This window comes from Clinocottus analis, unplaced genomic scaffold (genome assembly GCF_023055335.1).
Source record: "Clinocottus analis isolate CAN_PGR_092001 unplaced genomic scaffold, fCliAna1.0.p SCAF_12, whole genome shotgun sequence".
Classification (NCBI taxonomy): domain Eukaryota; kingdom Metazoa; phylum Chordata; class Actinopteri; order Perciformes; family Cottidae; genus Clinocottus; species Clinocottus analis.
Window position 1 is genome coordinate 5,991,356 of NW_027175843.1, and position 19,851 is coordinate 6,011,206.

The following is a 19,851-nucleotide window of genomic DNA, read 5'->3' on the forward strand; positions in this document are numbered from 1 at the left end:
AGAGCTGCAGAAGATATCCCACGATGGCAGTCCTGCTTTCTCTGTGTCGGATTTCACTGACCTTCAACGTATCCAACAGCAACTTCAGTCCTCCTTGGAGGCTGTGGTTATTGACGTCACACCAGAAGCACCAACTGTACCTGGTATGTAAACCGGCGTCTTGCCGGCCTGAAATGCGAGCTGACTAGTTTCCCCTACTATAGAGGGAAAGTAATCCAGTCAAATACCTGTTTAGGTCACTGTCGTGGCGTTTTCATTTACTGTAACAAATTAGAGAAGGCAATGTTTGTGCTTTTAACAAAACAGTTTATGATTTTATCAGTAATACACGATTGTGCCCTTCACATCGGTTTATATATTTTTTGTCTTCCTGTCTTTCTCAGTTGACACTCCTCAAAAGGATATTGTTTTCCTTCTGGATGGTTCTGATAGCACAAGGAGTGGCTTCCCTGCCATGCGTGATTTTGTCGAGAAAGTGGTTCAGAAACTCAATGTGGGAGAAAGCAATGATCGCGTTTCTGTAGTGCAATACAGCAGAGATGCAGAGGTCAATTTCTATTTGAACACTTACACCACAAAAGACGATATTGTGGATTCGGTAAGAGGGCTGAGACACAGAGGAGGAAGACCCCTCAACACCGGGGCCGCCCTCCAATACGTCAGGGACAACGTCTTTACAAACCCCGCCGGCAGTAGGCACCTGCAAGGTGTTCCACAGATATTGATCCTGCTAAATGGTGGAAGGTCTTTTGACAATGTAGATGCTCCAGCCTCTGTTCTCAAACAGCAGGGCATCGTTGTCATTGGCGTTGGAACAAGGAGCTCTGACAGTGGAGAGCTGCGGAAAATAACACAGGACCCTAATTACACTCTATCCGTGTCTGAGTTCACTGACCTCCCCAGTGTCCAAGAACAGCTCTCCTCGCTATTGAGCACAGCGCGAGTGAGCGCCACACCCAAAGCGCCAACAGTAACTGGTAAGAATCGGACTGAATTGACATTTTAAGATCATGGTAGTATGCAAATTGAGCTGTATCAAAGTGCATTTCTCTAAATTCAGTTACAACCAGTGCAGTTTAACAAAACAAAGTTGAGACTGGATTATTCAAGTAAATTTGAAAAACAGGGTTTAACTTTTATCATCTGTCTTTCGCATGGTAAATGTTTAACACGTGAACCTAAATTTGTCCTGAATTATTTGTTCTCCAGCTGTGACACAGCCAAAAGGAAGAGATATTGTGTTCTTGTTGGATGGCTCTGATGGTACTAGAACTGGATTCTCAGCTATGCAAGACTTTGTCCAAAGAGTAGTAGAGAGACTCAGTGTGGATGACGACAAAGACCGTGTCTCAGTGGTTCAGTACAGCAGAGATCCAGCCGCCCAGTTCTATTTGAACACATACGCGACAAAAGTTGAGATCCTTGACATTGTCAGAGGCTTGAGGCACAAAGGCGGAAGACCGCTCAACACTGGAGCAGCTCTCCAGTACTTGAGGGATAATGTCTTCACAGCCTCTGCTGGAAGCAGGCGCCTGGAAGGAGTTCCACAGGTCCTGATATTGCTAAGTGGTGGACGGTCTTCTGACAGTGTTGATGCACCAGCTGCTGCTCTCAAACAGCTCGGTGTCTTGACCTTTGCAATTGGAACAAAGGGTTCTGATAGCAGAGAGCTGCAGAAGATATCCCACGATGGCAGTCCTGCTTTCTCTGTGTCGGATTTCACTGACCTTCAACGTATCCAACAGCAACTTCAGTCCTCCTTGGAGGCTGTGGTTATTGACGTCACACCAGAAGCACCAACTGTACCTGGTATGTAAACCGGCGTCTTGCCGGCCTGAAATGCGAGCTGACTAGTTTCCCCTACTATAGAGGGAAAGTAATCCAGTCAAATACCTGTTTAGGTCACTGTCGTGGCGTTTTCATTTACTGTAACAAATTAGAGAAGGCAATGTTTGTGCTTTTAACAAAACAGTTTATGATTTTATCAGTAATACACGATTGTGCCCTTCACATCGGTTTATATATTTTTTGTCTTCCTGTCTTTCTCAGTTGACACTCCTCAAAAGGATATTGTTTTCCTTCTGGATGGTTCTGATAGCACAAGGAGTGGCTTCCCTGCCATGCGTGATTTTGTCGAGAAAGTGGTTCAGAAACTCAATGTGGGAGAAAGCAATGATCGCGTTTCTGTAGTGCAATACAGCAGAGATGCAGAGGTCAATTTCTATTTGAACACTTACACCACAAAAGACGATATTGTGGATTCGGTAAGAGGGCTGAGACACAGAGGAGGAAGACCCCTCAACACCGGGGCCGCCCTCCAATACGTCAGGGACAACGTCTTTACAAACCCCGCCGGCAGTAGGCACCTGCAAGGTGTTCCACAGATATTGATCCTGCTAAATGGTGGAAGGTCTTTTGACAATGTAGATGCTCCAGCCTCTGTTCTCAAACAGCAGGGCATCGTTGTCATTGGCGTTGGAACAAGGAGCTCTGACAGTGGAGAGCTGCGGAAAATAACACAGGACCCTAATTACACTCTATCCGTGTCTGAGTTCACTGACCTCCCCAGTGTCCAAGAACAGCTCTCCTCGCTATTGAGCACAGCGCGAGTGAGCGCCACACCCAAAGCGCCAACAGTAACTGGTAAGAATCGGACTGAATTGACATTTTAAGATCATGGTAGTATGCAAATTGAGCTGTATCAAAGTGCATTTCTCTAAATTCAGTTACAACCAGTGCAGTTTAACAAAACAAAGTTGAGACTGGATTATTCAAGTAAATTTGAAAAACAGGGTTTAACTTTTATCATCTGTCTTTCGCATGGTAAATGTTTAACACGTGAACCTAAATTTGTCCTGAATTATTTGTTCTCCAGCTGTGACACAGCCAAAAGGAAGAGATATTGTGTTCTTGTTGGATGGCTCTGATGGTACTAGAACTGGATTCTCAGCTATGCAAGACTTTGTCCAAAGAGTAGTAGAGAGACTCAGTGTGGATGACGACACAGACCGTGTCTCAGTGGTTCAGTACAGCAGAGATCCAGCCGCCCAGTTCTATTTCAACACATACGCGACAAAAGTTGAGATCCTTGACATTGTCAGAGGCTTGAGGCACAAAGGCGGAAGACCGCTCAACACTGGAGCAGCTCTCCAGTACTTGAGGGATAATGTCTTCACAGCCTCTGCTGGAAGCAGGCGCCTGGAAGGAGTTCCACAGGTCCTGATATTGCTAAGTGGTGGACGGTCTTCTGACAGTGTTGATGCACCAGCTGCTGCTCTCAAACAGCTCGGTGTCTTGACCTTTGCAATTGGAACAAAGGGTTCTGATAGCGGAGAGCTGCAGAAGATATCCCACGATGGCAGTCCTGCTTTCTCTGTGTCGGATTTCACTGACCTTCAACGTATCCAACAGCAACTTCAGTCCTCCTTGGAGGCTGTGGTTATTGACGTCACACCAGAAGCACCAACTGTACCTGGTATGTAAACCGGCGTCTTGCCGGCCTGAAATGCGAGCTGACTAGTTTCCCCTACTATAGAGGGAAAGTAATCCAGTCAAATACCTGTTTAGGTCACTGTCGTGGCGTTTTCATTTACTGTAACAAATTAGAGAAGGCAATGTTTGTGCTTTTAACAAAACAGTTTATGATTTTATCAGTAATACACGATTGTGCCCTTCACATCGGTTTATATATTTTTTGTCTTCCTGTCTTTCTCAGTTGACACTCCTCAAAAGGATATTGTTTTCCTTCTGGATGGTTCTGATAGCACAAGGAGTGGCTTCCCTGCCATGCGTGATTTTGTCGAGAAAGTGGTTCAGAAACTCAATGTGGGAGAAAGCAATGATCGCGTTTCTGTAGTGCAATACAGCAGAGATGCAGAGGTCAATTTCTATTTGAACACTTACACCACAAAAGACGATATTGTGGATTCGGTAAGAGGGCTGAGACACAGAGGAGGAAGACCCCTCAACACCGGGGCCGCCCTCCAATACGTCAGGGACAACGTCTTTACAAACCCCGCCGGCAGTAGGCACCTGCAAGGTGTTCCACAGATATTGATCCTGCTAAATGGTGGAAGGTCTTTTGACAATGTAGATGCTCCAGCCTCTGTTCTCAAACAGCAGGGCATCGTTGTCATTGGCGTTGGAACAAGGAGCTCTGACAGTGGAGAGCTGCGGAAAATAACACAGGACCCTAATTACACTCTATCCGTGTCTGAGTTCACTGACCTCCCCAGTGTCCAAGAACAGCTCTCCTCGCTATTGAGCACAGCGCGAGTGAGCGCCACACCCAAAGCGCCAACAGTAACTGGTAAGAATCGGACTGAATTGACATTTTAAGATCATGGTAGTATGCAAATTGAGCTGTATCAAAGTGCATTTCTCTAAATTCAGTTACAACCAGTGCAGTTTAACAAAACAAAGTTGAGACTGGATTATTCAAGTAAATTTGAAAAACAGGGTTTAACTTTTATCATCTGTCTTTCGCATGGTAAATGTTTAACACGTGAACCTAAATTTGTCCTGAATTATTTGTTCTCCAGCTGTGACACAGCCAAAAGGAAGAGATATTGTGTTCTTGTTGGATGGCTCTGATGGTACTAGAACTGGATTCTCAGCTATGCAAGACTTTGTCCAAAGAGTAGTAGAGAGACTCAGTGTGGATGACGACACAGACCGTGTCTCAGTGGTTCAGTACAGCAGAGATCCAGCCGCCCAGTTCTATTTCAACACATACGCGACAAAAGTTGAGATCCTTGACATTGTCAGAGGCTTGAGGCACAAAGGCGGAAGACCGCTCAACACTGGAGCAGCTCTCCAGTACTTGAGGGATAATGTCTTCACAGCCTCTGCTGGAAGCAGGCGCCTGGAAGGAGTTCCACAGGTCCTGATATTGCTAAGTGGTGGACGGTCTTCTGACAGTGTTGATGCACCAGCTGCTGCTCTCAAACAGCTCGGTGTCTTGACCTTTGCAATTGGAACAAAGGGTTCTGATAGCGGAGAGCTGCAGAAGATATCCCACGATGGCAGTCCTGCTTTCTCTGTGTCGGATTTCACTGACCTTCAACGTATCCAACAGCAACTTCAGTCCTCCTTGGAGGCTGTGGTTATTGACGTCACACCAGAAGCACCAACTGTACCTGGTATGTAAACCGGCGTCTTGCCGGCCTGAAATGCGAGCTGACTAGTTTCCCCTACTATAGAGGGAAAGTAATCCAGTCAAATACCTGTTTAGGTCACTGTCGTGGCGTTTTCATTTACTGTAACAAATTAGAGAAGGCAATGTTTGTGCTTTTAACAAAACAGTTTATGATTTTATCAGTAATACACGATTGTGCCCTTCACATCGGTTTATATATTTTTTGTCTTCCTGTCTTTCTCAGTTGACACTCCTCAAAAGGATATTGTTTTCCTTCTGGATGGTTCTGATAGCACAAGGAGTGGCTTCCCTGCCATGCGTGATTTTGTCGAGAAAGTGGTTCAGAAACTCAATGTGGGAGAAAGCAATGATCGCGTTTCTGTAGTGCAATACAGCAGAGATGCAGAGGTCAATTTCTATTTGAACACTTACACCACAAAAGACGATATTGTGGATTCGGTAAGAGGGCTGAGACACAGAGGAGGAAGACCCCTCAACACCGGGGCCGCCCTCCAATACGTCAGGGACAACGTCTTTACAAACCCCGCCGGCAGTAGGCACCTGCAAGGTGTTCCACAGATATTGATCCTGCTAAATGGTGGAAGGTCTTTTGACAATGTAGATGCTCCAGCCTCTGTTCTCAAACAGCAGGGCATCGTTGTCATTGGCGTTGGAACAAGGAGCTCTGACAGTGGAGAGCTGCGGAAAATAACACAGGACCCTAATTACACTCTATCCGTGTCTGAGTTCACTGACCTCCCCAGTGTCCAAGAACAGCTCTCCTCGCTATTGAGCACAGCGCGAGTGAGCGCCACACCCAAAGCGCCAACAGTAACTGGTAAGAATCGGACTGAATTGACATTTTAAGATCATGGTAGTATGCAAATTGAGCTGTATCAAAGTGCATTTCTCTAAATTCAGTTACAACCAGTGCAGTTTAACAAAACAAAGTTGAGACTGGATTATTCAAGTAAATTTGAAAAACAGGGTTTAACTTTTATCATCTGTCTTTCGCATGGTAAATGTTTAACACGTGAACCTAAATTTGTCCTGAATTATTTGTTCTCCAGCTGTGACACAGCCAAAAGGAAGAGATATTGTGTTCTTGTTGGATGGCTCTGATGGTACTAGAACTGGATTCTCAGCTATGCAAGACTTTGTCCAAAGAGTAGTAGAGAGACTCAGTGTGGATGACGACAAAGACCGTGTCTCAGTGGTTCAGTACAGCAGAGATCCAGCCGCCCAGTTCTATTTCAACACATACGCGACAAAAGTTGAGATCCTTGACATTGTCAGAGGCTTGAGGCACAAAGGCGGAAGACCGCTCAACACTGGAGCAGCTCTCCAGTACTTGAGGGATAATGTCTTCACAGCCTCTGCTGGAAGCAGGCGCCTGGAAGGAGTTCCACAGGTCCTGATATTGCTAAGTGGTGGACGGTCTTCTGACAGTGTTGATGCACCAGCTGCTGCTCTCAAACAGCTCGGTGTCTTGACCTTTGCAATTGGAACAAAGGGTTCTGATAGCAGAGAGCTGCAGAAGATATCCCACGATGGCAGTCCTGCTTTCTCTGTGTCGGATTTCACTGACCTTCAACGTATCCAACAGCAACTTCAGTCCTCCTTGGAGGCTGTGGTTATTGACGTCACACCAGAAGCACCAACTGTACCTGGTATGTAAACCGGCGTCTTGCCGGCCTGAAATGCGAGCTGACTAGTTTCCCCTACTATAGAGGGAAAGTAATCCAGTCAAATACCTGTTTAGGTCACTGTCGTGGCATTTTCATTTACTGTAACAAATTAGAGAAGGCAATGTTTGTGCTTTTAACAAAACAGTTTATGATTTTATCAGTAATACACGATTGTGCCCTTCACATCGGTTTATATATTTTTTGTCTTCCTGTCTTTCTCAGTTGACACTCCTCAAAAGGATATTGTTTTCCTTCTGGATGGTTCTGATAGCACAAGGAGTGGCTTCCCTGCCATGCGTGATTTTGTCGAGAAAGTGGTTCAGAAACTCAATGTGGGAGAAAGCAATGATCGCGTTTCTGTAGTGCAATACAGCAGAGATGCAGAGGTCAATTTCTATTTGAACACTTACACCACAAAAGACGATATTGTGGATTCGGTAAGAGGGCTGAGACACAGAGGAGGAAGACCCCTCAACACCGGGGCCGCCCTCCAATACGTCAGGGACAACGTCTTTACAAACCCCGCCGGCAGTAGGCACCTGCAAGGTGTTCCACAGATATTGATCCTGCTAAATGGTGGAAGGTCTTTTGACAATGTAGATGCTCCAGCCTCTGTTCTCAAACAGCAGGGCATCGTTGTCATTGGCGTTGGAACAAGGAGCTCTGACAGTGGAGAGCTGCGGAAAATAACACAGGACCCTAATTACACTCTATCCGTGTCTGAGTTCACTGACCTCCCCAGTGTCCAAGAACAGCTCTCCTCGCTATTGAGCACAGCGCGAGTGAGCGCCACACCCAAAGCGCCAACAGTAACTGGTAAGAATCGGACTGAATTGACATTTTAAGATCATGGTAGTATGCAAATTGAGCTGTATCAAAGTGCATTTCTCTAAATTCAGTTACAACCAGTGCAGTTTAACAAAACAAAGTTGAGACTGGATTATTCAAGTAAATTTGAAAAAAAGGGTTTAACTTTTATCATCTGTCTTTCGCATGGTAAATGTTTAACACGTGAACCTAAATTTGTCCTGAATTATTTGTTCTCCAGCTGTGACACAGCCAAAAGGAAGAGATATTGTGTTCTTGTTGGATGGCTCTGATGGTACTAGAACTGGATTCTCAGCTATGCAAGACTTTGTCCAAAGAGTAGTAGAGAGACTCAGTGTGGATGACGACACAGACCGTGTCTCAGTGGTTCAGTACAGCAGAGATCCAGCCGCCCAGTTCTATTTCAACACATACGCGACAAAAGTTGAGATCCTTGACATTGTCAGAGGCTTGAGGCACAAAGGCGGAAGACCGCTCAACACTGGAGCAGCTCTCCAGTACTTGAGGGATAATGTCTTCACAGCCTCTGCTGGAAGCAGGCGCCTGGAAGGAGTTCCACAGGTCCTGATATTGCTAAGTGGTGGACGGTCTTCTGACAGTGTTGATGCACCAGCTGCTGCTCTCAAACAGCTCGGTGTCTTGACCTTTGCAATTGGAACAAAGGGTTCTGATAGCGGAGAGCTGCAGAAGATATCCCACGATGGCAGTCCTGCTTTCTCTGTGTCGGATTTCACTGACCTTCAACGTATCCAACAGCAACTTCAGTCCTCCTTGGAGGCTGTGGTTATTGACGTCACACCAGAAGCACCAACTGTACCTGGTATGTAAACCGGCGTCTTGCCGGCCTGAAATGCGAGCTGACTAGTTTCCCCTACTATAGAGGGAAAGTAATCCAGTCAAATACCTGTTTAGGTCACTGTCGTGGCGTTTTCATTTACTGTAACAAATTAGAGAAGGCGATGTTTGTGCTTTTAACAAAACAGTTTATGATTTTATCAGTAATACACGATTGTGCCCTTCACATCGGTTTATATATTTTTTGTCTTCCTGTCTTTCTCAGTTGACACTCCTCAAAAGGATATTGTTTTCCTTCTGGATGGTTCTGATAGCACAAGGAGTGGCTTCCCTGCCATGCGTGATTTTGTCGAGAAAGTGGTTCAGAAACTCAATGTGGGAGAAAGCAATGATCGCGTTTCTGTAGTGCAATACAGCAGAGATGCAGAGGTCAATTTCTATTTGAACACTTACACCACAAAAGACGATATTGTGGATTCGGTAAGAGGGCTGAGACACAGAGGAGGAAGACCCCTCAACACCGGGGCCGCCCTCCAATACGTCAGGGACAACGTCTTTACAAACCCCGCCGGCAGTAGGCACCTGCAAGGTGTTCCACAGATATTGATCCTGCTAAATGGTGGAAGGTCTTTTGACAATGTAGATGCTCCAGCCTCTGTTCTCAAACAGCAGGGCATCGTTGTCATTGGCGTTGGAACAAGGAGCTCTGACAGTGGAGAGCTGCGGAAAATAACACAGGACCCTAATTACACTCTATCCGTGTCTGAGTTCACTGACCTCCCCAGTGTCCAAGAACAGCTCTCCTCGCTATTGAGCACAGCGCGAGTGAGCGCCACACCCAAAGCGCCAACAGTAACTGGTAAGAATCGGACTGAATTGACATTTTAAGATCATGGTAGTATGCAAATTGAGCTGTATCAAAGTGCATTTCTCTAAATTCAGTTACAACCAGTGCAGTTTAACAAAACAAAGTTGAGACTGGATTATTCAAGTAAATTTGAAAAACAGGGTTTAACTTTTATCATCTGTCTTTCGCATGGTAAATGTTTAACACGTGAACCTAAATTTGTCCTGAATTATTTGTTCTCCAGCTGTGACACAGCCAAAAGGAAGAGATATTGTGTTCTTGTTGGATGGCTCTGATGGTACTAGAACTGGATTCTCAGCTATGCAAGACTTTGTCCAAAGAGTAGTAGAGAGACTCAGTGTGGATGACGACAAAGACCGTGTCTCAGTGGTTCAGTACAGCAGAGATCCAGCCGCCCAGTTCTATTTCAACACATACGCGACAAAAGTTGAGATCCTTGACATTGTCAGAGGCTTGAGGCACAAAGGCGGAAGACCGCTCAACACTGGAGCAGCTCTCCAGTACTTGAGGGATAATGTCTTCACAGCCTCTGCTGGAAGCAGGCGCCTGGAAGGAGTTCCACAGGTCCTGATATTGCTAAGTGGTGGACGGTCTTCTGACAGTGTTGATGCACCAGCTGCTGCTCTCAAACAGCTCGGTGTCCTGACCTTTGCAATTGGAACAAAGGGTTCTGATAGCAGAGAGCTGCAGAAGATATCCCACGATGGCAGTCCTGCTTTCTCTGTGTCGGATTTCACTGACCTTCAACGTATCCAACAGCAACTTCAGTCCTCCTTGGAGGCTGTGGTTATTGACGTCACACCAGAAGCACCAACTGTACCTGGTATGTAAACCGGCGTCTTGCCGGCCTGAAATGCGAGCTGACTAGTTTCCCCTACTATAGAGGGAAAGTAATCCAGTCAAATACCTGTTTTGGTCACTGTCGTGGCGTTTTCATTTACTGTAACAAATTAGAGAAGGAAATGTTTGTGCTTTTCACAAAACAGTTTATGATTTTATCAGTAATACACGATTGTGCCCTTCACAATGGTTTATATTTTTTGTCTTCCTGTCTTTCTCAGTTGACACTCCTCAAAAGGATATTGTTTTCCTTCTGGATGGTTCTGATAGCACAAGGAATGGCTTCCCTGCCATGCGTGATTTTGTCGAGAAAGTGGTTCAGAAACTCAATGTGGGAGAAAGCAATGATCGCGTTTCTGTAGTGCAATACAGCAGAGATGCAGAGGTCAATTTCTATTTGAACACTTACACCACAAAAGACGATATTGTGGATTCGGTAAGAGGGCTGAGACACAGAGGAGGAAGACCCCTCAACACCGGGGCCGCCCTCCAATACGTCAGGGACAACGTCTTTACAAACCCCGCCGGCAGTAGGCACCTGCAAGGTGTTCCACAGATATTGATCCTGCTAAATGGTGGAAGGTCTTTTGACAATGTAGATGCTCCAGCCTCTGTTCTCAAACAGCAGGGCATCGTTGTCATTGGCGTTGGAACAAGGAGCTCTGACAGTGGAGAGCTGCGGAAAATAACACAGGACCCTAATTACACTCTATCCGTGTCTGAGTTCACTGACCTCCCCAGTGTCCAAGAACAGCTCTCCTCGCTATTGAGCACAGCGCGAGTGAGCGCCACACCCAAAGCGCCAACAGTAACTGGTAAGAATCGGACTGAATTGACATTTTAAGATCATGGTAGTATGCAAATTGAGCTGTATCAAAGTGCATTTCTCTAAATTCAGTTACAACCAGTGCAGTTTAACAAAACAAAGTTGAGACTGGATTATTCAAGTAAATTTGAAAAAAAGGGTTTAACTTTTATCATCTGTCTTTCGCATGGTAAATGTTTAACACGTGAACCTAAATTTGTCCTGAATTATTTGTTCTCCAGCTGTGACACAGCCAAAAGGAAGAGATATTGTGTTCTTGTTGGATGGCTCTGATGGTACTAGAACTGGATTCTCAGCTATGCAAGACTTTGTCCAAAGAGTAGTAGAGAGACTCAGTGTGGATGACGACAAAGACCGTGTCTCAGTGGTTCAGTACAGCAGAGATCCAGCCGCCCAGTTCTATTTGAACACATACGCGACAAAAGTTGAGATCCTTGACATTGTCAGAGGCTTGAGGCACAAAGGCGGAAGACCGCTCAACACTGGAGCAGCTCTCCAGTACTTGAGGGATAATGTCTTCACAGCCTCTGCTGGAAGCAGGCGCCTGGAAGGAGTTCCACAGGTCCTGATATTGCTAAGTGGTGGACGGTCTTCTGACAGTGTTGATGCACCAGCTGCTGCTCTCAAACAGCTCGGTGTCCTGACCTTTGCAATTGGAACAAAGGGTTCTGATAGCAGAGAGCTGCAGAAGATATCCCACGATGGCAGTCCTGCTTTCTCTGTGTCGGATTTCACTGACCTTCAACGTATCCAACAGCAACTTCAGTCCTCCTTGGAGGCTGTGGTTATTGACGTCACACCAGAAGCACCAACTGTACCTGGTATGTAAACCGGCGTCTTGCCGGCCTGAAATGCGAGCTGACTAGTTTCCCCTACTATAGAGGGAAAGTAATCCAGTCAAATACCTGTTTTGGTCACTGTCGTGGCGTTTTCATTTACTGTAACAAATTAGAGAAGGAAATGTTTGTGCTTTTCACAAAACAGTTTATGATTTTATCAGTAATACACGATTGTGCCCTTCACAATGGTTTATATTTTTTGTCTTCCTGTCTTTCTCAGTTGACACTCCTCAAAAGGATATTGTTTTCCTTCTGGATGGTTCTGATAGCACAAGGAATGGCTTCCCTGCCATGCGTGATTTTGTCGAGAAAGTGGTTCAGAAACTCAATGTGGGAGAAAGCAATGATCGCGTTTCTGTAGTGCAATACAGCAGAGATGCAGAGGTCAATTTCTATTTGAACACTTACACCACAAAAGACGATATTGTGGATTCGGTAAGAGGGCTGAGACACAGAGGAGGAAGACCCCTCAACACCGGGGCCGCCCTCCAATACGTCAGGGACAACGTCTTTACAAACCCCGCCGGCAGTAGGCACCTGCAAGGTGTTCCACAGATATTGATCCTGCTAAATGGTGGAAGGTCTTTTGACAATGTAGATGCTCCAGCCTCTGTTCTCAAACAGCAGGGCATCGTTGTCATTGGCGTTGGAACAAGGAGCTCTGACAGTGGAGAGCTGCGGAAAATAACACAGGACCCTAATTACACTCTATCCGTGTCTGAGTTCACTGACCTCCCCAGTGTCCAAGAACAGCTCTCCTCGCTATTGAGCACAGCGCGAGTGAGCGCCACACCCAAAGCGCCAACAGTAACTGGTAAGAATCGGACTGAATTGACATTTTAAGATCATGGTAGTATGCAAATTGAGCTGTATCAAAGTGCATTTCTCTAAATTCAGTTACAACCAGTGCAGTTTAACAAAACAAAGTTGAGACTGGATTATTCAAGTAAATTTGAAAAAAAGGGTTTAACTTTTATCATCTGTCTTTCGCATGGTAAATGTTTAACACGTGAACCTAAATTTGTCCTGAATTATTTGTTCTCCAGCTGTGACACAGCCAAAAGGAAGAGATATTGTGTTCTTGTTGGATGGCTCTGATGGTACTAGAACTGGATTCTCAGCTATGCAAGACTTTGTCCAAAGAGTAGTAGAGAGACTCAGTGTGGATGACGACAAAGACCGTGTCTCAGTGGTTCAGTACAGCAGAGATCCAGCCGCCCAGTTCTATTTGAACACATACGCGACAAAAGTTGAGATCCTTGACATTGTCAGAGGCTTGAGGCACAAAGGCGGAAGACCGCTCAACACTGGAGCAGCTCTCCAGTACTTGAGGGATAATGTCTTCACAGCCTCTGCTGGAAGCAGGCGCCTGGAAGGAGTTCCACAGGTCCTGATATTGCTAAGTGGTGGACGGTCTTCTGACAGTGTTGATGCACCAGCTGCTGCTCTCAAACAGCTCGGTGTCTTGACCTTTGCAATTGGAACAAAGGGTTCTGATAGCAGAGAGCTGCAGAAGATATCCCACGATGGCAGTCCTGCTTTCTCTGTGTCGGATTTCACTGACCTTCAACGTATCCAACAGCAACTTCAGTCCTCCTTGGAGGCTGTGGTTATTGACGTCACACCAGAAGCACCAACTGTACCTGGTATGTAAACCGGCGTCTTGCCGGCCTGAAATGCGAGCTGACTAGTTTCCCCTACTATAGAGGGAAAGTAATCCAGTCAAATACCTGTTTAGGTCACTGTCGTGGCGTTTTCATTTACTGTAACAAATTAGAGAAGGCAATGTTTGTGCTTTTAACAAAACAGTTTATGATTTTATCAGTAATACACGATTGTGCCCTTCACATCGGTTTATATATTTTTTGTCTTCCTGTCTTTCTCAGTTGACACTCCTCAAAAGGATATTGTTTTCCTTCTGGATGGTTCTGATAGCACAAGGAGTGGCTTCCCTGCCATGCGTGATTTTGTCGAGAAAGTGGTTCAGAAACTCAATGTGGGAGAAAGCAATGATCGCGTTTCTGTAGTGCAATACAGCAGAGATGCAGAGGTCAATTTCTATTTGAACACTTACACCACAAAAGACGATATTGTGGATTCGGTAAGAGGGCTGAGACACAGAGGAGGAAGACCCCTCAACACCGGGGCCGCCCTCCAATACGTCAGGGACAACGTCTTTACAAACCCCGCCGGCAGTAGGCACCTGCAAGGTGTTCCACAGATATTGATCCTGCTAAATGGTGGAAGGTCTTTTGACAATGTAGATGCTCCAGCCTCTGTTCTCAAACAGCAGGGCATCGTTGTCATTGGCGTTGGAACAAGGAGCTCTGACAGTGGAGAGCTGCGGAAAATAACACAGGACCCTAATTACACTCTATCCGTGTCTGAGTTCACTGACCTCCCCAGTGTCCAAGAACAGCTCTCCTCGCTATTGAGCACAGCGCGAGTGAGCGCCACACCCAAAGCGCCAACAGTAACTGGTAAGAATCGGACTGAATTGACATTTTAAGATCATGGTAGTATGCAAATTGAGCTGTATCAAAGTGCATTTCTCTAAATTCAGTTACAACCAGTGCAGTTTAACAAAACAAAGTTGAGACTGGATTATTCAAGTAAATTTGAAAAACAGGGTTTAACTTTTATCATCTGTCTTTCGCATGGTAAATGTTTAACACGTGAACCTAAATTTGTCCTGAATTATTTGTTCTCCAGCTGTGACACAGCCAAAAGGAAGAGATATTGTGTTCTTGTTGGATGGCTCTGATGGTACTAGAACTGGATTCTCAGCTATGCAAGACTTTGTCCAAAGAGTAGTAGAGAGACTCAGTGTGGATGACGACAAAGACCGTGTCTCAGTGGTTCAGTACAGCAGAGATCCAGCCGCCCAGTTCTATTTGAACACATACGCGACAAAAGTTGAGATCCTTGACATTGTCAGAGGCTTGAGGCACAAAGGCGGAAGACCGCTCAACACTGGAGCAGCTCTCCAGTACTTGAGGGATAATGTCTTCACAGCCTCTGCTGGAAGCAGGCGCCTGGAAGGAGTTCCACAGGTCCTGATATTGCTAAGTGGTGGACGGTCTTCTGACAGTGTTGATGCACCAGCTGCTGCTCTCAAACAGCTCGGTGTCCTGACCTTTGCAATTGGAACAAAGGGTTCTGATAGCAGAGAGCTGCAGAAGATATCCCACGATGGCAGTCCTGCTTTCTCTGTGTCGGATTTCACTGACCTTCAACGTATCCAACAGCAACTTCAGTCCTCCTTGGAGGCTGTGGTTATTGACGTCACACCAGAAGCACCAACTGTACCTGGTATGTAAACCGGCGTCTTGCCGGCCTGAAATGCGAGCTGACTAGTTTCCCCTACTATAGAGGGAAAGTAATCCAGTCAAATACCTGTTTTGGTCACTGTCGTGGCGTTTTCATTTACTGTAACAAATTAGAGAAGGAAATGTTTGTGCTTTTCACAAAACAGTTTATGATTTTATCAGTAATACACGATTGTGCCCTTCACAATGGTTTATATTTTTTGTCTTCCTGTCTTTCTCAGTTGACACTCCTCAAAAGGATATTGTTTTCCTTCTGGATGGTTCTGATAGCACAAGGAATGGCTTCCCTGCCATGCGTGATTTTGTCGAGAAAGTGGTTCAGAAACTCAATGTGGGAGAAAGCAATGATCGCGTTTCTGTAGTGCAATACAGCAGAGATGCAGAGGTCAATTTCTATTTGAACACTTACACCACAAAAGACGATATTGTGGATTCGGTAAGAGGGCTGAGACACAGAGGAGGAAGACCCCTCAACACCGGGGCCGCCCTCCAATACGTCAGGGACAACGTCTTTACAAACCCCGCCGGCAGTAGGCACCTGCAAGGTGTTCCACAGATATTGATCCTGCTAAATGGTGGAAGGTCTTTTGACAATGTAGATGCTCCAGCCTCTGTTCTCAAACAGCAGGGCATCGTTGTCATTGGCGTTGGAACAAGGAGCTCTGACAGTGGAGAGCTGCGGAAAATAACACAGGACCCTAATTACACTCTATCCGTGTCTGAGTTCACTGACCTCCCCAGTGTCCAAGAACAGCTCTCCTCGCTATTGAGCACAGCGCGAGTGAGCGCCACACCCAAAGCGCCAACAGTAACTGGTAAGAATCGGACTGAATTGACATTTTAAGATCATGGTAGTATGCAAATTGAGCTGTATCAAAGTGCATTTCTCTAAATTCAGTTACAACCAGTGCAGTTTAACAAAACAAAGTTGAGACTGGATTATTCAAGTAAATTTGAAAAAAAGGGTTTAACTTTTATCATCTGTCTTTCGCATGGTAAATGTTTAACACGTGAACCTAAATTTGTCCTGAATTATTTGTTCTCCAGCTGTGACACAGCCAAAAGGAAGAGATATTGTGTTCTTGTTGGATGGCTCTGATGGTACTAGAACTGGATTCTCAGCTATGCAAGACTTTGTCCAAAGAGTAGTAGAGAGACTCAGTGTGGATGACGACAAAGACCGTGTCTCAGTGGTTCAGTACAGCAGAGATCCAGCCGCCCAGTTCTATTTGAACACATACGCGACAAAAGTTGAGATCCTTGACATTGTCAGAGGCTTGAGGCACAAAGGCGGAAGACCGCTCAACACTGGAGCAGCTCTCCAGTACTTGAGGGATAATGTCTTCACAGCCTCTGCTGGAAGCAGGCGCCTGGAAGGAGTTCCACAGGTCCTGATATTGCTAAGTGGTGGACGGTCTTCTGACAGTGTTGATGCACCAGCTGCTGCTCTCAAACAGCTCGGTGTCTTGACCTTTGCAATTGGAACAAAGGGTTCTGATAGCAGAGAGCTGCAGAAGATATCCCACGATGGCAGTCCTGCTTTCTCTGTGTCGGATTTCACTGACCTTCAACGTATCCAACAGCAACTTCAGTCCTCCTTGGAGGCTGTGGTTATTGACGTCACACCAGAAGCACCAACTGTACCTGGTATGTAAACCGGCGTCTTGCCGGCCTGAAATGCGAGCTGACTAGTTTCCCCTACTATAGAGGGAAAGTAATCCAGTCAAATACCTGTTTAGGTCACTGTCGTGGCGTTTTCATTTACTGTAACAAATTAGAGAAGGCAATGTTTGTGCTTTTAACAAAACAGTTTATGATTTTATCAGTAATACACGATTGTGCCCTTCACATCGGTTTATATATTTTTTGTCTTCCTGTCTTTCTCAGTTGACACTCCTCAAAAGGATATTGTTTTCCTTCTGGATGGTTCTGATAGCACAAGGAGTGGCTTCCCTGCCATGCGTGATTTTGTCGAGAAAGTGGTTCAGAAACTCAATGTGGGAGAAAGCAATGATCGCGTTTCTGTAGTGCAATACAGCAGAGATGCAGAGGTCAATTTCTATTTGAACACTTACACCACAAAAGACGATATTGTGGATTCGGTAAGAGGGCTGAGACACAGAGGAGGAAGACCCCTCAACACCGGGGCCGCCCTCCAATACGTCAGGGACAACGTCTTTACAAACCCCGCCGGCAGTAGGCACCTGCAAGGTGTTCCACAGATATTGATCCTGCTAAATGGTGGAAGGTCTTTTGACAATGTAGATGCTCCAGCCTCTGTTCTCAAACAGCAGGGCATCGTTGTCATTGGCGTTGGAACAAGGAGCTCTGACAGTGGAGAGCTGCGGAAAATAACACAGGACCCTAATTACACTCTATCCGTGTCTGAGTTCACTGACCTCCCCAGTGTCCAAGAACAGCTCTCCTCGCTATTGAGCACAGCGCCAGTGAGCGCCACACCCAAAGCGCCAACAGTAACTGGTAAGAATCGGACTGAATTGACATTTTAAGATCATGGTAGTATGCAAATTGAGCTGTATCAAAGTGCATTTCTCTAAATTCAGTTACAACCAGTGCAGTTTAACAAAACAAAGTTGAGACTGGATTATTCAAGTAAATTTGAAAAACAGGGTTTAACTTTTATCATCTGTCTTTCGCATGGTAAATGTTTAACACGTGAACCTAAATTTGTCCTGAATTATTTGTTCTCCAGCTGTGACACAGCCAAAAGGAAGAGATATTGTGTTCTTGTTGGATGGCTCTGATGGTACTAGAACTGGATTCTCAGCTATGCAAGACTTTGTCCAAAGAGTAGTAGAGAGACTCAGTGTGGATGACGACAAAGACCGTGTCTCAGTGGTTCAGTACAGCAGAGATCCAGCCGCCCAGTTCTATTTGAACACATACGCGACAAAAGTTGAGATCCTTGACATTGTCAGAGGCTTGAGGCACAAAGGCGGAAGACCGCTCAACACTGGAGCAGCTCTCCAGTACTTGAGGGATAATGTCTTCACAGCCTCTGCTGGAAGCAGGCGCCTGGAAGGAGTTCCACAGGTCCTGATATTGCTAAGTGGTGGACGGTCTTCTGACAGTGTTGATGCACCAGCTGCTGCTCTCAAACAGCTCGGTGTCCTGACCTTTGCAATTGGAACAAAGGGTTCTGATAGCAGAGAGCTGCAGAAGATATCCCACGATGGCAGTCCTGCTTTCTCTGTGTCGGATTTCACTGACCTTCAACGTATCCAACAGCAACTTCAGTCCTCCTTGGAGGCTGTGGTTATTGACGTCACACCAGAAGCACCAACTGTACCTGGTATGTAAACCGGCGTCTTGCCGGCCTGAAATGCGAGCTGACTAGTTTCCCCTACTATAGAGGGAAAGTAATCCAGTCAAATACCTGTTTTGGTCACTGTCGTGGCGTTTTCATTTACTGTAACAAATTAGAGAAGGAAATGTTTGTGCTTTTCACAAAACAGTTTATGATTTTATCAGTAATACACGATTGTGCCCTTCACAATGGTTTATATTTTTTGTCTTCCTGTCTTTCTCAGTTGACACTCCTCAAAAGGATATTGTTTTCCTTCTGGATGGTTCTGATAGCACAAGGAATGGCTTCCCTGCCATGCGTGATTTTGTCGAGAAAGTGGTTCAGAAACTCAATGTGGGAGAAAGCAATGATCGCGTTTCTGTAGTGCAATACAGCAGAGATGCAGAGGTCAATTTCTATTTGAACACTTACACCACAAAAGACGATATTGTGGATTCGGTAAGAGGGCTGAGACACAGAGGAGGAAGACCCCTCAACACCGGGGCCGCCCTCCAATACGTCAGGGACAACGTCTTTACAAACCCCGCCGGCAGTAGGCACCTGCAAGGTGTTCCACAGATATTGATCCTGCTAAATGGTGGAAGGTCTTTTGACAATGTAGATGCTCCAGCCTCTGTTCTCAAACAGCAGGGCATCGTTGTCATTGGCGTTGGAACAAGGAGCTCTGACAGTGGAGAGCTGCGGAAAATAACACAGGACCCTAATTACACTCTATCCGTGTCTGAGTTCACTGACCTCCCCAGTGTCCAAGAACAGCTCTCCTCGCTATTGAGCACAGCGCGAGTGAGCGCCACACCCAAAGCGCCAACAGTAACTGGTAAGAATCGGACTGAATTGACATTTTAAGATCATGGTAGTATGCAAATTGAGCTGTATCAAAGTGCATTTCTCTAAATTCAGTTACAACCAGTGCAGTTTAACAAAACAAAGTTGAGACTGGATTATTCAAGTAAATTTGAAAAAAAGGGTTTAACTTTTATCATCTGTCTTTCGCATGGTAAATGTTTAACACGTGAACCTAAATTTGTCCTGAATTATTTGTTCTCCAGCTGTGACACAGCCAAAAGGAAGAGATATTGTGTTCTTGTTGGATGGCTCTGATGGTACTAGAACTGAATTCTCAGCTATGCAAGACTTTGTCCAAAGAGTAGTAGAGAGACTCAGTGTGGATGACGACAAAGACCGTGTCTCAGTGGTTCAGTACAGCAGAGATCCAGCCGCCCAGTTCTATTTGAACACATACGCGACAAAAGTTGAGATCCTTGACATTGTCAGAGGCTTGAGGCACAAAGGCGGAAGACCGCTCAACACTGGAGCAGCTCTCCAGTACTTGAGGGATAATGTCTTCACAGCCTCTGCTGGAAGCAGGCGCC

General features: G+C 45.7%; 3 protein-coding genes across 3 annotated transcripts in view; all 3 read left to right on the plus strand.

The window, feature by feature from the left end:
- LOC137783180 (uncharacterized) overlaps positions 1 to 1,679 on the plus strand; it is a gene marked incomplete at its 3' end in the record, with an annotated part of 29,298 nt that extends 27,619 nt beyond the window's left edge. The window contains exons 28-29 of the mRNA XM_068572977.1: positions 384 to 977; positions 1,210 to 1,679. Of these exons, the coding sequence (XP_068429078.1) occupies positions 384 to 977; positions 1,210 to 1,679 (1,064 nt within the window). The remainder of the gene's footprint in view (positions 1 to 383; positions 978 to 1,209) is intronic.
- Positions 1 to 19,851, plus strand: part of LOC137783211 (collagen alpha-3(VI) chain-like) — a 124,534-nt gene that overhangs the window by 43,964 nt on the left and 60,719 nt on the right. The gene's annotated exons all lie outside the window — the stretch shown is intronic.
- The window catches only part of LOC137783181 (collagen alpha-3(VI) chain-like), a gene marked incomplete at its 3' end in the record, with an annotated part of 34,538 nt that continues 20,139 nt past the window's right edge, over positions 5,453 to 19,851 (plus strand). The window contains exons 1-2 of the mRNA XM_068572978.1: positions 5,453 to 5,491; positions 6,744 to 6,807. Of these exons, the coding sequence (XP_068429079.1) occupies positions 5,453 to 5,491; positions 6,744 to 6,807 (103 nt within the window). The remainder of the gene's footprint in view (positions 5,492 to 6,743; positions 6,808 to 19,851) is intronic.